The 18,513-nt window shown below is 43.8% G+C and overlaps 1 protein-coding gene across 1 annotated transcript in view; it reads right to left on the bottom strand.

Annotated features, from left to right (window-relative positions):
- Nucleotides 1-18,513, bottom strand: part of lnx1 (ligand of numb-protein X 1) — a 124,286-nt gene that overhangs the window by 18,324 nt on the left and 87,449 nt on the right. The window contains exons 7-8 of the mRNA XM_080187544.1: nt 16,899-17,076; nt 13,664-13,895 (exon numbers count right to left, since the gene is read on the bottom strand). Coding sequence (XP_080043670.1) covers nt 13,664-13,895; nt 16,899-17,076 — 410 coding nt within the window. The remainder of the gene's footprint in view (nt 1-13,663; nt 13,896-16,898; nt 17,077-18,513) is intronic.

Genomic DNA, 18,513 nt, shown 5'->3' with positions numbered 1-18,513 from the left:
GCTATCATAATAAGAACATAAGAACATAAGAAATGGGAGCAGGAGTAGGCCATCCAGCCCTTCGAGCCTGCCCCGCCATTCAATAAGATCATGGCTGATCTGTCGTGGCTCAGTTCCACATTCCCGCCCTCTCCCCATAACCCTTAATCCCCTTGCCTATCAAAAACATATCAACCCGCGTCTTAAAAATATTTAGCAAGGCAGCCTCCACCACCTCAACGGGCAGAGAATTCCAGAGATTCACCACCCTTTGAGTGAAGAAGTTCCTCCTCAACTCTGTTCTAAACCACCCCCCTTTATCTTGAGGCTGTGCCCCCTAGTCCTACTATCCTTTCTGAGCGGGAAGAGTCTCTCCACCTCTATCCTATCCATCCCATTCATCATCTTATATGTCTCAATGAGATCTCCCCTCATTCTTCTAAACTCTAACGAGTACAAGCCCAGTTTATTCAGCCTCTCCTCATAGCTCAACGCCCTCAACTCCAGTATCAGCCTAGTAAACCTCCTCTGCACTCCCTCCAAGGCCAAAATATCCTTGCGTAAGTACGGCGCCCAAAACTGTACACAGTACTCCAGCTGCGGCCTCACCAATGCCCTATACAGCCGCAGCAAGACCTCCCTACTTTTATATTCAATCCCCCTCGCTATGAAGGCCAGCATCCCATTCGCCTTCCTGACCACCTGCTGCACCTGCAAGCTGGGTTTTTGCGACTCATGCACAAGGACCCCGAGGTCGCCTGCTGCAGTTTTTCGCCACGTAAGTAATAATCCTTCCTACCATTATTCCTACCAAAGTGGACCACCTCACACTTGCCAACATTAAATTCCATTTGCCATTTCCTGGCCCATTCGCCCAGCCTATCTAGATCCTTCTGTAGACGCTTCACACCCTCTGCACAATTTGCCGTTCCACCAATCTTGGTGTCATCAGCAAATTTCGACACCCTACACTCGGTTCCCTCCTCCAGATCATCTATATAAATGGTAAAAAGCTGAGGCCCCAGCACCAACCCCTGGGGCACTCCACTAGTCACCATCCGCCAATCCGAATAGCACCCATTGACCCCCACTCTCTGCCTCCTATTTGACAACCAATCCTCTATCCACGCTAACACCCTACCCCCAACTCCATGTCCCCTGACCTTCTGCAATAACCTCTTGTGAGGTACCTTGTCAAACGCCTTCTGAAAATCAAGAAAGACCACATCCACCGGCTCTCCTCTATCCACCGCCCTAGACACATCCTCATAGAACTCCAGTAAATTTGTCAGACACGACTTCCCTTTAACGAAACCGTGCTGCGTCTGCTCTATCAAGCAATTCCTCTCAAGATGCCTCGTTGTTTCCTCCTTGATGACGGATTCTAACATTTTACCTACAACAAACGTTAAGCTAACCGGCCTATAATTCCCTGCCTTTTGCCTGCCACCCTTCTTAAACAACGGCGTAACATTAGCCGTTTTCCAATCTTCCGGCACTTCCCCGGAATCCAGCGACGTCTGGAAAATAACCACCAAGGCATCCACTATCACCTCCGCCATTTCTTTCAGAACCCTTGGATGCATTCCATCCGGTCCTGGCGTCCAGTCTGTCGAGCACCGCCTCTCTAGTAACAATAATGTCATTGAGACCCTCCTGTCCTACCACCTTTCCATCTCTAACACCCAGCAAGTTATTCACGTCCTCTTCCGTGAAGACGGAAACAAAAAAGTTATTCAAGACCTCAGCCATATCCCCATCCCCTACCACTAAGTCCCCCTTCTCATCCTCTGAGGGACCAACGTTCACCCTAGCCAGCCTCTTCCTTTTTATATATTTATAAAAACTCTTGCTATCCTTTTTTATATTAAGCGCTAGCCCAGCTTCATAGTTTCTCCTACCCTTCTTTATCAACTTCTTTGTCAATCTTTGTTGACATTTAAACCTCTCCCAATCCTCTTCTCGCCCACTACTCTTAGCTACTCTAAATGCCTCCGCTTTTAATTTAACACTTTCCTTCACCTCCTTCATTATCCACGGCTTATTACCTCTCCTCCTACTGTCCTTTTTGACCATCGGAATAAATTTCCGCTGAGCACCAAGAAAGATCTCCTTAAAGATCCTCCACTGCTCCTCAGCAGACCTACCTTACAACGCGCTCCCCCAGTCCACATTCGCCAATTCTTCTCTCATCCTACCGTACTCCCCTCTATTCAAACAAAGGACGCGTGTCCGGGAACCCACTTTCTCCTCCTCCATCTGCACCAGAAACTCCACCATACAATGATCACTCTCCCCAAGAGGATCCTTCACCGCAAGGTCCCTAATTCTACCCGCCTCATTACATAACACCAGATCCAAGATGGCTCTCTCCCTTGTCGGCTCCAACACACACTGTTCAAGGAAACTATCCCGGCAGCATTCCAAGAACTCCTCCTCGAGCCCACTGCGTCCAACATGGGTCGACCAATCTATATGTAGATTGAAATCCCCTTAACTACGGCCGTCCCATTCCTGCACGCCGCACTTATTTGCGCGTTAACAGCCCGCTCCACCTCCAGATCATTATTCGGGGGCCTATAGACGACACCCACCAGCGTCTTCCTCCCTTTGCTGTTCCTAATCTCCACCCACAACGATTCCACTTTCTGCTCCTTGGCTCCAATATCATCCCTTGCTACCACCCTGATGCTATCCTTAATCAGCAGAGCTACACCCCCCCACTTTTTCCTCCTGCCTATCCTTCCTAAACACTTGATACCCCTGGACATTCAGCTCCCAGTCCCTGTCACCTTGCAGCCACGTCTCTGTAATGGCCACCAGATCATATCCATTTGTGCTGATCTGCGCCACCAGCTCATCCACTTTATTCCGAATGCTTCGTGCATTCAGATAAAGTGCCTTCATCCCAGCCTTCACCTGGACCCTATTTGCTGTAACGCCACCAACTATACTCACGCCCCCTACTCCCTCTATTATTGGGACATCCTCGGCCTCTTCCCTTACCTGTACCCTCTCCTTAACTTTAGACCCTGTAATGTCACCTACCCTCACACCCTCCCCCCCCCCCCCCCCCCCAATTAGTTTAAAGCCCTGTCTACAGTCCTCTTTACTCGATTCCCCAGGACTCTGGTCCCAGCACGGTTCAGACCAACCCCATCCCACCCGAACAGGTTCCACCTACCCCAATACTGATCCAGTGCCCCATAAATTCAAACCCATTCCTCCCACACCAATACCTGAGCCACCCATTCACTTCCTTAATCTTATCAACCTTACGCCCGTCTGCACTCGGTTCAGGCAGTAGCCCAGAGATAACCACCTTGTCGGTTCGACTTTTTAATTCCATTCCCAGCTTTTCATACTCCCTCCCCAGATCCTCAGTTTGCATTTTGCCTACGTCGTCGGCACCCACATCTACCACAACGACCGGATTCTCACCCTCCCACTCCAGGTTCCTCCGCAGCCCAGCTGCGACATCCCGGACCCGAGCACCAGGCAGACAACACACCCTTCTGTGCACTTTGTCATTGTGACAAAGGACAGTGTCAATACCCTTAACCCCACTATCCCCAATAACTACTACGTTCCTTTTCCCCCTCTCTTTGCCTATGTCCTGCTGCATCACTGTACCGTGTGCAGTTTGCTCACCAACCTCACCTCCCTCGTCCTCGTCCAGACTGGAAGCAAAGAACCTCAAACCTGTTATGCAGATTGAGAGGCTGAGGCCTCCGCTCCCCACCCCCCTTCCTCCGCTCCCCACCCCCCTTCCTCCTCTCAGCAGCCCCCTCTTGTTCCTGACCCTTAGAGTTAGCCAGTCTAGGGGGGGTGGATGTCACTTGCACCCCATTGACAATGGCACCCTCTCTCCCCCTGTTGAGCCTCAGTGTCTGTAGCTCAGAAGCCAGCTCATCTACCTTGAGCTGGAGCTCCTCCAGCAACCTGCACTTACTGCAGGCGTGGTCACTGGGAAGGACCCTGGGGTCCACCAGCTCCCACATCATACAGAAACAGCACATCACATGCCCCTCCATTATTCACTGTAGTAGTATTGAAAATTTCAACACGAACTTACCTGGCCCTTTTTCTCCCCAGCCCTTTTGATATTAAGCCCTAATAGCTCACTCTGCTTCCCTCTCACTCCGCTGCCCGCTCCGACGCTGCCCGCTGTCTACACCAGGCCTCCTTTTAAACCTGGCGCTGTTTTAAAGCTTACTGGCGGTAAATACAAAAAGCCCGCAAAATCATGATTTAGATATAATCATTCTTCATCATCATGGCATCCTGGTATTTCCTTCCTAACACCATTGTGAAGCACCATCAGTACAAGGCCTGCAGCAGCTGAAGGAGAATCACCACCACCATCTCACAACAACCGGGATGGTTTTCATTAGTGGCCCCAATGTCCTCAGCACAATGAACACAACTTTTTTTATAGTTTATTTCTCATGAATATTCAATCTTATATCAACTGTCAGTTTAAAAGTTTTCTTTCTTTTCCCAATATTGAGCAATGTAATTTTTCAAAAGTTCACTTGGTTTCTTTCATTTAATTGCTCATTCAATTGAAGTTTGCCTTTCTGAAATCCTTTATAGGTGCTTCGTTTTTCTCTGTAGGATAATTCATCTTCACTGCCAGATGCTAGCCTAGCTAGCAACACCCTGTGATGACTGTCCCTTTAAGAGCAACACAGCAGAGTGAGGGTTATCTGGCCTGGGTGACCAAGGAGTGCGAATCACCCCAGGGAAAGGAGCTCTCTGAGGCAAGAGGCATTCCAGACCTAGCAGCAGACATGTTGCAGCTCTTCTTGATCCTTATAAATAAATCTTTTTGTTGTTCACTTATGAAGTCTCTAAATGCATCCTTACATCTGGCGACGAGGATGAATTATCCTGACACTGTCTTTGGCCTGATACCTGTGAGTATCCATTTTAATCAAAGTCTGAGATAAAGAAAAAATATATACACCAGGATATATCTCTTTGGGCAAATAGATCTATTCAGTATTCAGATACTGAGTTTTTACCAGACTCTGAGTAATGTAGAATCAGAAAACATGAATAGTTACAAGATAGATGAGCGATGAAGAGAACATGGCAAGACCCCTAGGTCAGAAGCCACAAGAAGGATGAGTAAAAGACTGAAAAGTACCAGTACTTAAATTGTAGACTAGATGACTGTCAGGGTGGCTCAGTATATTCAGTAAGCAGAAAGACAGACACAAAAAAAACTGTAAAATTGGCTGACAGAGTCAAAAGGTCTAAAAAGGAAAATTACAGAGTAAGCAAAAAAGAGACTATAACCTTGCAGATCAAGAGCTGTACTTTTAAGTTAAGGAAAGAGCTGCTGTATAGAAGCATTGTCACTTTAAACAAAAATAATGACTGATGGCAGAAGGAATGTGAAATTTCTCACAACAAGGAGTTGCTGCAAAGCGAAAAAGCAGAGCACACAGAAAGCAGCGCTGCAACAATAACATAAAAAAAGGCTCCAAGTGAACAGCAGTGAGGTCTCCCAAAGCATTGGAAAATCAATAAGCCGAAACGGTCTTCCCTAAGTAAAAGAAGCTTTAAAAATTCAAACAGGAGGAGCAAGATTTGTGCCAAAATGCTGAAAATATGGGAAAGGACAAAGAGAAAGCTGACGGCTGAGTGAAAATAAAGATGACAATCTTAAAGTGGTAACACCTTTAAAGAAGTAATACATTTAGAGTGGAAACACACTTAAAGAAGGAACCAACGGTTCTGGACAGGAAAATTAGAAAAGACTCAGATGGAAGGCAACTCTCAAAAAATGTCCATGGACAAAGAAAAGGCAATGGAAGGCCCCCAAGGAAGTCTTCAAAAATGCACAACAGAACACCTCAGAGGTAGCAATAAAGGAATGGGGTTGTGGCGGGGGCGGGGGGGGGGGGGGGGGGAGGCGGGGTGCAGTAGTGAATGGTAATGGTATTAGCAGGTTTGCATACTTATTGGGTTGCTGCCCACTGTGGGTGGAAACCCAACTGAGGCTGGCAGTGCACCCAATTTTTGCCCGATGCCCTATTCTCCAGGCCATTGCGATTCTTGCCAGCAGCTAGAGAGGCAGGAGAAACTCTCCCCCAAGCCTTGTATCTTTGATTGCAGTTTACGCCATAGCAATGCCTATCAAAGTAATGTATAATGCAGCATTTTAATCATGCAGGTTAATGTTCCCTACTCTCTCACATGTTACCATTCTGTTTACTTTTTTCAGGCTTACTTCTAGGAGTACTTTACTCAAATCCTTCCACGGCATCTGAACCATTGCATGAAAGTGAAGATGGAGTTCACTCAAGAACCTGGTAACACTACTTCTCCCTTTTATCATCCTTCACCTCTTGCCCTGCGATTCTTTCATGGTGTATGTTGTCATAACTGCAGTGGATAAACTTGATCTGCATGGTCTTACAAACAAAGGTAGGACTATATATGCATCATGGCATCTGTTAGGATAGTAGGCTCTACCGTGTATATAAGGGTACATCTAATCAGTTACACATGGATACAGTCAAACACATATCAGTTCTTGAAAGGAGTGGCATTGTACAGCAGAGTCTGCAAAGTTCCATGTATGGCACTGGTAATAGAGATTGCAAAAATTGGAAGAATAACTGCTCTTCTTAGCAAATAATTTTGGGAAAGCTTATGGCTTAAGAAGCCCAGGCAAAAAGGTCCTGATCATCACCTATGATGCGTGACAGATAATTGTCTTTAGCTGTAGTTTGGAACTTTGTAGCATAAATGCTTACGGATTAGACTACAATTGACAAAGCCATCCCTGTGGCTGAAGGAGTTTGTAGCTTTGCTGCAGAAGTTCTCAAAATTCCCTTTAGGTCTGCATGAGAAACTGTAAAGCATATAGGTTTAATCTGACATGTCAAGGTACACATCCGTGCAAGTAAACATGCAGTCAACATAGTCCAAGGCTTCAGTGACACTGTGAGGAGCAGCTACACCCATGACGTTGCCACACCTGTTGTCTAGATTATAAGCCCGAATGTCTCTTTACTGCTTTATCAAAAAGATCATTGTACATTATCTATTATTTTTCTTTTTTTGTTATTCAAAAATAGATCAACAGAACATTAAATACATGTTTCTATAGAGCAACATTTAGCACATACAAGTCTCGACATTGACATCTTTTCTTATCTCGCTGTTTCTTAGTGCAATCTTGGCTTGGCTGAAGAGTTTGCACCCAAAACTTTCCAATTGCTTTTTTGCCTTTTGACTGCAAAGATGTGTTTCCAGCATGTTGTATTATTATTTGCCATAAAATCAGAGTTGCACTCAGCATCTCATAAAAAAACTTTTTTCTTAATTTGTTCTCAAGATGTATCTGACACTAGCACTAGCAGGGTAGCATTTATTGCCCATCCTCAGTTGCCCTTAGGGCATTCTGAAGACAGGAGTCATATGTAAGCCAAACAAGGCCAGGGTGGCAAGCTCCCTTTGCTGACGGATATTAGATCTTTACTATATTTTAACATGTGCCATTCCTTCTTGTAAAAATATTTTGATAGAGTTTCCAGTCAGCACATCATTAACCTCAGAAGATTTATTCTATTTTCAAGAGCCTTACTGTTGGCTGGAACAAGCCGTTATTAATGCCTCCTTTGTTAACAGATAGACAGGAGAATCAATCTGTTGTATGAGTGCCTGAGTCCCTAGATTGTCAGCAGATAAACGTGGCTTCCATCACTTTTACATAATCTGCTTATAACATCAGCATCGTTGCTGAACCCTCATGAGACAAAGTAACCCTAACACTAGATACTGCGATAAAACGGGAACAATACTCTGCAGTGAGATGAGGTGAGGGATCCAACTGTGAGGCATAGTGAAAAACAACAAAGACATTTCCAGTAAATTGTTTAATTCACTGTAATTTCCAATTATCTTCTTGTGGGTTTGGCCAAACAAAGGAACAGTTTACTAATTGCATGTACCAGATATTTTTAGGCTTTAAACACTAATTATATGACTCAGTCGGTTATTTTGTAGGTTTGATTGTGGATTACAGACATTTCTCAGTTGGCAGAAGCAGGAGTTTCAATTAAAATTCAAATCCATGATTACATGCTGATAGATTTAAGTTGTGTCTTTGAGCACCTTAAGGCAGAATTTATGTTGTAATGTTACGGTAACTGCAGATGGTTTCCTGCCCTGACTCGGGAGGGCCAGGAGGGTGGGGTGGAGGGGGGGGGGCAGTTGCCACGAGGGACCTCAAGAAGCAGTTAGATAACTGACACAGCTAGGGTTTGACACCACATAGCATTGAACCAGGTTAACAAAATGCTAATGTAATCCTTTAAAATAATGGGACACTTTATAACTTACCTAAAGTTTTATTCAAATGCCTTGAGAGTGCCCCTGTAAAGTAGAAATGTTGTGACCAGAACTGAATGAACACACAAATGTACATGCATAGAGCTCTCATCTAGATATTGCAGTCCAAACTGCCAACTGCAAATGGATACTGATAGTTTAATTGTACCCTTGAGCTAAGTGAATGTATTCACTGACAGTTAAGAAGGGCGGGAAAGAAATGTTTTATTCACTCTGAAAATGATGCACTTAATAGAAATGGCTCATTTTACAACTATTATTTTTACAACTGTGTTGGCAGTCAGAAGGTGTGATGATGTGCCTTATGACCACTGCAAAATGTATTAGCAATCCTTGTGCAGATAGTTTGCTTTCTGGCCATCACATACTTGGTGAAGCAAGTCTTTAAACAATTTTGGTGGAGGGATTTTAATTCCCTTCACCCAGCGGAAATGGAGTTTAAAGCAAGTTAAAATTTCCTGCAAGGGAGATTAGAAGGAACTTATTTGTGTAAATATTTATTGGGATGTGGAATGCCATGTTAAATCAATGACAGCAAATAATTGCATAATTACAGAGAGAATCAGTTAGGAGTATGGGGAGAATGTACAAAATAAATGGCAGTATTCAAAATTTCACTTTACAACAATCTGAGGTCCCCATCTGCTTCAAGAAGACGACCATCAACCCAGTACTAAAGAAAGGCCAGGCAGCATGCCTTAATGACTATCATCCGGTGGCTCTGACATCCATCATTATGAAAGGTTCGAAAGGTCAGTCATGGCATGAATCAAACGTGGCCTCCCAGATTGCCTGGATCTACTACAGTTCATCTTCGGCCGTAACAGGTCCACCTGGAGATACTATCTCCCAGGCCCTGCACTCAACCCTGGAACACCTAGATAACATAAACATCTATGTCAAGCTCCTAATTATCAACTGCAACTCAGCCTTCAACATCATTGTTCCTACGCAACTCATCTCCGAACTCCATGGCCTGGGGTTTGGTTCCTTCCTTTGAGACTGTATCCTGAACTTCCTAACCCACAGACTGCAATCAGTAAGGATAGGCAACAACACCATCCCCACGATCATCCTCAACATTGGTGTCCCAGAAGGCTATGTCCTCAGCCCCTTACTATACTCCCTATGACCGTGTGGCCAAATTCCCCTCGACTTTCAAGTTTGCTGATGACACACCCTAGTGGGTTGGATCTCAAACACTGACAAGTACAGGAAAGAGATACAGAATTTGCTGAACTGCTGCAAAGACAATAATCTCTCCTTCAATATTAACAAAACAAAGACAATAGTCATTGACTTCAGAGGCGTAGTGGAGTGCCCCTGTCTACATCAATGGAAATGAAGTAGAAATGGCCAAGAGGTTCAAGTTTTTGTGTCTTGTCCTGGTTCCCCCATGCTGACACTGTAGTTAAGAAAGCCACCAACGTCTTTATTTTCTCAGAAGACTAAGGAAATTTGGCATGTCTGCTACGACTCTCACCAACTTTTACAGATGCAACATAGAAAGCATTCTTTCCGGTTGTATCACAGTTTGGTATGGCTCCTGCTCTGCCAAAGACTGCAAGAAACTACAAAGGATTATGAATGAAACCTAGTCCATCGCTCAAACCAGTTTCCCACCCAGTGGCTCTGTCTACACTTCTGACTGCCTCAGGAAAGCAGCCAGCAGAATTAAGGACCCCACATACTCCAGACATACTCTCTTTCACCTTTCTCTATTGGGAAAAAGATACAAAAATCTGAGGACACATACCAATCGACCCAAGAACAGCTCCTTCTCTGCTGCCATCAGACTTTTGAATGGATCTACCTCGCATTAAGTTGAAATTTCTCTACATTCTAGCTATGACTATAACACTACATGCTGTGCTCTTCCCTTTTCTATGAACAGTTTGTTTCATCTGTATGGCAAGCAAGAAACAGTGCTTTCCACTGTATACTAATACATGTGACAATAATAAATCAAATCAAATTAGCTCTTGAGAGGAAGTACGTGTTTCTACATTTCTATAGTTTTTTTGCCTCCATACTATATTACGGTCCTTTGAAGGCCCATCATATACGTTAAGGTATGGTTTGCACCAGTAACTTAGACCCACAAAGATTCATCTGTCCCATTCAAAATGGGAATCATGCAATCGAATGAAGCTCCAAAGTATGTGCACAACATAACAGCTCTGTCACACTTTGTTTTGGATATATATTGCCGAACTACTTATAACCTCATTTTTACAAATCTCTGGTCCAGATTGTAGCTCCCAGGTTGGCTGCAGAGACGGGAGGAATTCCTGACTCTGTAAACTCCACCTTTCTAAATGGTTGCCTGGACTTTGAGTCCAGGGCAGGCTGGCTGGATTAGAAACTCAGATGGGTGACCCCAAGAGAGCTGAGAAAAATGTTAGATGCATAGATAGACTGGGCAAAAGGCCAACCTTGGGGCACAGGCACTGTGTCCAAAATATAAAAATAAAGAATAAAGCATGAAACATCCCTCCAACTCTTAACCACCATGCCCCCCTACACCACCACCCCCCCACCCCCTCTGAGGGGCTGAGAGGAGAGTTCCCTAGCACTTTGTTGCGTCAGCATTCTGCTCTCTAAACAATCCACTGAGATCAACACACGGTGTACCAACCTGTCCCATCTGGAATCAGTGAACTCGTCTCAACTGTCCAATCAATGAGTGCATCGTATCTAAACTATTGCTTCTTAATAAACTATCTTAAAATTACTTATGAATAGTTGATTGCCTTTCTTAGTTATGTGTGGCTCTTGAAACAAAAGCTTTCATACCTCACACACTCTCCATGACCCAACCATGCCAATGCATGCCGCTTCCTGCCCCATGGCTCTTCATGACCCCCATGAAAATATATGCCCCCCCAACAGCTCCTATGTCCCTACTAATCAATCAAACTACTAATCAAATTACTAATTAATCAAACTATTAATCAATCACCCCAATGGCTCTTTATAGCTTCTATGCCAACCTGTGTCCCTCTACCCATCTCTCTGACCCCTTTATAGCTCCTATTATCAACCTAGTGCCAACTCATACTCTTTGCCCTAACACCTACCATGCCAACCTATATGGTATCATCAAGAACTCAGGACCCAAGCACAGAGGAGATAAAACAAAATGATGTACAATAAAGTCCTGTATCTATTGTAGAATTCACTATACTGACAAAAACATTAAGGTGAGATTTTACTGCCGCGTGTCCAGAAACTGGAAAATCCCACCTGAGGTCAATGGATCTTTCCATAGTTCACCCCTCATTTGTTTTGATTCCCTTGGCAGGCAGAACAGGGAAATTTTCCCACATTGTGGGTCAAGGCCAAAATAGAGTCTATTTAAAATCAGTACTGAGTTCAAAATGGCCGTCCCACATTTGGGGTTCCTGCCTGTGTGGATCACGCCCTGCTCCCCTTCCTCTGCTTACAAAAACTGGATAAGTTGAGAATGGGAATAGGACTCCCACATCTGTGTCCCAGCTGCCATTTTTAACGACCCAAAATCTGGCCCATAGTGTACGTCTCCAGTATAAAAAATGCTTCACTACACAAGTCTTGACTCCTGTTACTTGTCTTCTTTGGCACCTCGGTTGTCCTGTCTGTGATTCATTACTATAACTCTTAGGATTATGAAAGTAAAATGCAAAATTAATGTGTTACAAGTGTTTCCTGTGTATTTCAAATCAATCTCTGTGACTTGGGTTTTCAGGGATTTGGAACGACTTTGGAGCCATTTGGAAATGGCAGGAGAAACCTGATTCCAGGATTCCTGCTCCACTTCCTGGCATTCCCAACGTTCAATTGGATAGGATGAAAGTGCAGATAGCGAGCTCGCATCCTCTTCTCTTGACCTGACATTGTGGGGGCAGGCATCTCCTAGACACAGAATTTTTGGGGAGTCCATTTAACTTCTCAAGTGGCGCAGTGAATCACAGCCTGGATTCTGGAACCTTTTTAAAGGTAAATTCAAAAGGTCATGTCTATTCCCCCAGTGCTCCTTCGATGTCCCAAACTCAGTGCCAACTCATGCCCTCATCCATGCCCTATGACCCCTAAAACCCACTGTGTCCATTCATGCCAACCTATCCCTAACCCTCATAGCCCCATACAAGCTCTGCCACCTCAATGCCAATTTATGGCTTTTCCATGTCCATCTACCAAGTATGAACCATGTAGAAAACCAATAAGCCACATCCCCCGTAATAATGGCAGGTGTGGAACTGCTCAGAAAGAAAATATCCACTCACAAATGTTACTTGGAAAAAAATAGCTGTTTCTACAGTGCTATAAAAGTGTCATTCAGACAAATCATTGAATATCAATAACAAGAGGCTTCAAACTCTTCACATTCTTAATTGACACATCGACAAAATATTATAACCACTTAAAACATCAAACAAACAAAATCAACAGTTCCCTCTAGTTGTTAAAGCATCACTAACTGAAATAATTCTTTTATGAGTCTGGACTCTCAGCCAAGCACACACGCATCTGTCTTCATTCTGCATGAAATCTACAAGTCTGATTCATTTTTAGCGAGCTTGGCAAAGCTGCTTTGTTTGCAAAAGAAGATTTGTGATTTTTTTTGTCTGAACAGTTCCACACTTGCCTTTGTTACTGTCTGACTTATTGGCTCTGTAGATAGCATATACTGGGTGAATGGGCATGAGGCATTTTAGATATAAAGGGATCTTGGGAGCTGGTGTGGAGGGTGTGTGCGAGCAAGGGGCCTAACAGCCATTATTACAAGTGGGACCAAGTCCATGGGAACCATTGCCAGCTTCTTAATCAGCTTGTTTTGGCATTCATGCACCACTTTGGTCACTCGTTCCAGACTCTATCCCAAACCCTGCTATTCACAGGCCTTTCTACCAAAGCAGATCTGGACAGTCAGGGAATATCCTGACTCAAGCCACTCCTCTCAGTGGCAACAATCCAGGCCTGTGCTTTTCCTAGGGTAAAAGATTAGCTTGACAATCGAGGGTTGACACTAAGATAGAAATATTATGTGAGTATGCAACAGTCTGTGTGGAGTTTGCACATTCTCCTTGTGTCTGCGTGGGTTTCCTCTGGGTGCTCTGGTTTGCTACCACAGTCCAAAGATGTGTGAGTTAAGTTGATTGGCCATGCTAAAATTGCCCCCTAGTGTCCTGCGATGCATAGGTTAGAGGGATTAGTGGGTAAAACATACAGGGATATTGGTGGGCCTGGGTGGGATTGTGGTTGGTGCAGATTCGATGGGCTGCATGGCCTCTTTCTGTACCATAGGGTTTCTATGATTTCTAGACATACTCACCGAGGCAATCCGAGCCACATATTCCACGATGGTGACCAATCATCTTCACGTAAGTTGTTTTGATTGGTGTTGAGAAGCATTTGGCTGTTGACATTGTCTTTTTCTGCCACCCTAAGTTCTAAAGCTTTGAACACAACAGAGGAGGAGGCAGCACTCTGCTTTATTATGGACACTGCTTCACTTTGCGTCATACCAGTTAGTTCAATGCCATTTATATCCAGCAGAATGTCACCTAAGAAGAGTGAAGAAAATATGAAATACTGAAATGAATTTAGCATCTTCCAAATGGCATGTAAATCTGCTTCAGAAAATCATTCTTTATGAAGATAATAACTTTTCATTCAATGTTGCATACTGTGCTCACCAATACAGAGAAAAAAATACAAACATAATCAGTCCTATTGGGGTCACATCCAGGTATTCCTTTTCAATTATAAACTAACAGTTGTATTCACACACTATGGGCTAAATAATAGGTTCTGTAAAGAGGGTTGCTACATGTCTGTGTCACTGTATTATTGGGCGTGATGACATCAGGTTGCGTTCTCAATGTTATCTCACCAGTTCCAGATTAGAAAGCTAGAGGGCGGGGTTAAAAATTTGGAGCTTGTCTGCATTATTTAAATGTAATTTTAGTGGGTATTTAAGATGTTAATGAGGCCATTGACCTGAATAATACATAGGGGCGATCTTACCAAAAACGTTCTAAGTGCCATGAGCATGAAAATAGGAGAGAATCACACCAGTTTTTTGAGCGAACTCCCAGACGCAATCATATGCCACTTAGAAAAAAAAGTCAAAATATGATTCTCACCAATAGGTGGAATGGGTGAAGCCTATTCATGCTGGAAAGCCGGCTGTTGAGCTGCAATGGCACTATTGCGCATGTGCACTGATTTCCCAGTGCACTGCGTACAAGTGGACCGATTTATCATGCCAATCGGCCAGCGTGATGAACCAATAAGATTGCCCCCGCAGTATTTGCAATAAAATGCTTGCAGAGTCTTTCACGCTGGGTGAGACTCCTGTTTTTTGATGAGGTGGCTGGTTAGCGTGGCTTTAAATGATCAGCTGAGTCCTGAGTTTCACCTTAGCAGGTCAAAGTTCTGTGACTGCTGGAAGCATTTCATATAAGAAGCAGTTTGCATTTCAAACTTATTTTAATTTGAAACCTCATTCCTTCAACTGAGGACTCCATTTATACTTTGACCATTGCCCTGAACAATGAATTGTATCTTCTTCACCTCGAACAAGCAGAGTCCACTGGATAAAACCAGAGGGTTTGCAGCAATTGCAGATTCTCCCATGTACAGGAAATCATCACAGCTCCTGCTGAACAACCCCACACCTTGAATAACCAGAAAGGCTTTCACCCGTTGAATACCCAACTGATTTGTGATCATCATTGCTAGACGCACTTGCTATAGAAGGAGTTCAGCGAAGGTTTACCAGGCTAATTCCTGGGATGGCAGGTCTGTCATATGAGGAAAGACCAAGTCAGTTAGGATTATATTCACTGGAGATTAGAAAAGTGAGAGGGGATCTCCTGAAACCTTAGAAAATTCCAACAGGATTAGACAGGGTAGATTCAGAAAGAATGTTTCCAATGGTGGGGGAGTCCAGAACGAGGGGTCATAGTTTGAAGATAAGCACTAAGATGAGGAGAAATTTCTTTACCCAGAGGGTGGTGAATCTGTGGAACATATTACCACAGAATGTAGTTGAGGCCAAAATGTTGCATGATTTCAAGTAGGAATTGGATATAGCTCTTGGGGCTAAAGGGATTAAGGATGGGGGTTGAATCAGGGTATGAATTTGACGATCAGTCATGTCAAAATGAATGGCAGAGCAGGCTCAAAGGGCCAAATGGCCTACTCCTGCTTCTAGTTTCTATGCTTATGTGGATTCTGTGGATATGTGCCAGATACCCTAGCACAGTTCACAACTCCTTCATTCTGTGAAACCCACAGGTGTCAGACCTATTCAGCAGCCCGATTAACCTGAATGGATGGTTTCTAGGTGACAAGAGTGACCAATTGAAGCAGTTATTGATGCTGCCAGAGAAGGTACTCAGAATAGATGCAAAAAGAAGACATAGTGACAGGCACAGAAGCATCAGGGTGAGCGTGAGAGTGAGGATGACATGAGGGAACATGGCAGTGTTCAAGTGTTAAGCCCTGAATGTGACCACATGAATGGCCATGACACCAGGGCTACCTTAGTAAGCCGAGGTTTCAAAGATCCCAGCCTCAGGGACGCACGCACAGCATGTGTCCAAACCATTTCCCCTGCACAAGACTCATGTCATCGTCCTGTCAACAGACCTATCCTGTCCAAATGTGGACTGTTGATTCATCCTGTCTTGCATTAAAGTACTAAAGTTATAGATTGAGAAGTTTGGACCCATACTCACTGAAGTTTAGAAGAAGGAGAAACGGTCTTTTTGAAATAGATAAGCTTCCCAGGGACTTTACAGCGTAAATGCTGAGAGGGTGCTTCTGATAGGGGAATCTCAAACTAGAGGGCAAAGTTTAAAAATAAGTGGTCTCCCATTTAAAATGGAGATGAGGGGGAATTTCTTCTTTTTGAGGAATTCTGTTCCACAGGGAGCTGTAGCAGCTGGTCCATTGAATTTAATAAGGGTTGGCTTAAACAGATTTTTGATTGAAATTCCAGTTGATTCAACCTTAATTTTAGGCATGTGTTGCAATTTTACCCTGCCTTATTTATAGTCCAATAGCATTTTGGAGAGCAGTCTTAACATTCCTGGGAATTTTAAGAGGGATTGATTACCTTTAAAATGCAATCCAAAGTTCCCCGTGGGGTTGGAGGATTGTGAAGGGAACACAATTTAAACCTTTTTGTTTGGTTAGTGATGGCCTAACACTCTCGTTCTCAAAACGACCAGGTACGGTTTGAGGACAGTGTCGTTGCAAGGTCAAAGTGGTGGGTGAAAGTAAAATCCGTTTGTACTTCCAATCCCCTCTGAAAACCTTGCAAAATTTCCCACCCAGATTGTCAAAAATACTCCTGTCAAGAGTTAACAAAGATTGTGTTGAAAGGAAATTGAAGTAAGTATAAATTAATAAGAAAACAAAAAAAATCACTTAAACCATAACATTGTGAGTCTAGAAAAAGCGACTGATTTATGCACGTACAATAAATGCTGAATAACAGAAGTCATATATTGTGTAAAATATACAATTGTATAAATAAATGACAAACTGTTGGTTACCGTTTTTAATTCTTCCATCCTTTCCCAAGCATCCACTGGGATGTACATATGTAACATAGATTGGGAGATCCCAGCCTTTGCTCAGCAGACCTCCTGATACCGTCATCCCCAAAGACTCACGAGCTGCCTTGCTAACACTGATGATCTTTTCATGGCATGTGAAGGCATGAAGAAAGTTCTAGACAGGACACAGACAATTTGCTGTTATATAATATAACAAAACAACATTGAGGGCCGAAGGGCCTGTACTGTGCTGTAATGTTCTATGTTCTAAAACGTTTGAGTTACTTCCAGTATGAGCAATCTTAACCCAAAAACCTGGTCCTACAGCCTTTTTCTTTCCATGAGATAATGGCTCAAATCCTATGATGTTGTTGAAATGTTGCCACCACTGCCAACAATTACAGAGAAACTGGCACTCAGCCAAATCTCCTTCTACTGCATCAAGACTGGAGAGTCCCAGCCAAGGGCGAGGTCGGAGCATTCTGGCCTCTGTTTCAGAAATATAAATACTAATACATATTTTAAAAGGGTAAATATATTAATGGTGTAGTTTCTGCAGTTACTCGTTATCACACTGTTTTTCTGTCCCTCCTGTATGTAAAGTTAGTGTCACGTGTTAGTGTTTCAATGTCCCAGATGGCTGCAGTACAGATCCCGCAAAAGCTGCCAGTGTGAGCAGTGTGAAACACAAGGAAATATAGTTCATCATGAATACTGTTTTATGCAGCTCAACTATCCAAGCTACTAACTATGTCACAAATGGAAGACTAATAGATTTAGAAGAAAGTAAAATACTGGAATAGCTTCCAATGACCCAGTGGATAAAAGGACCATTTGGCTCAGCACTCAGTCATGCAGAGCAGGAAGCTTCATACTTAGGGCAGAATTCTCAAAGGTCAACGTGGGAGCAACCTGAGGGAGAGCCCCAACACTGTGGCCAAATCACAGCCAGTGAGAGCAGACAGTCTCAAGAAGGGAAACTCTCCCTCTCTCTATACAGGTACTGGCAGCTCCTGCCTCAGACAGAGATGTGTTATCGTTGGAGGTCCTCCTATTGATCCTCCAGCCTTAGGAGCCCACCTGCCATCTTGGATGATAAGCTCACCCTCTAGCCATTAATTAGCCAACTTGCCAAAAATGTGTGTCGGGTGACTCTTCCCAAAGCAATGAAGGGTTGGAACCCTCATCTTGTCTTTACGTCAGGGTCCCAATCCCAAATGGAAAAGCCTCTGATTTATGCTGAGATAGCAGAGTTATGCTAACAATTAGCCTCAATATGTTTGGACGAGAGTAGTGGAAAAAAATATCTAAAATCCCAATGCTAGTTATTATCCAGTAATGACTAACGGAAATAAACTTATGGACATGAAGAAAAACATCAGATTTGTTGAAAAACCTGCCAACACTTGCTATCCAAGTTTGTACAACAAGATTAGCCATTTGGGAACGGCATCCAGAGCTTTTGGAATACCAGTAACTGTTACAGACTTTAAGGGCAGCAATGGCAGCACAGTGGTTAGCACTGCTATCTCACAGCCCCAGGGACCCAGGTGTGATTCCTGGCTTGGGTCACTGCGTGGCTTTCCTCCGGGTGCTCTGGTTTCCTCCCACA

The sequence above is a fragment of the Carcharhinus amblyrhynchos genome, chromosome 1, assembly GCF_965287045.1.
Source record: "Carcharhinus amblyrhynchos chromosome 1, sCarAmb.v2.hapA, whole genome shotgun sequence".
NCBI classification, from domain to species: Eukaryota; Metazoa; Chordata; class Chondrichthyes; order Carcharhiniformes; family Carcharhinidae; genus Carcharhinus; species Carcharhinus amblyrhynchos.
Note: the sequence above shows the minus strand (reverse complement) of the source record. Positions and strands in the feature narration are given on the sequence as shown.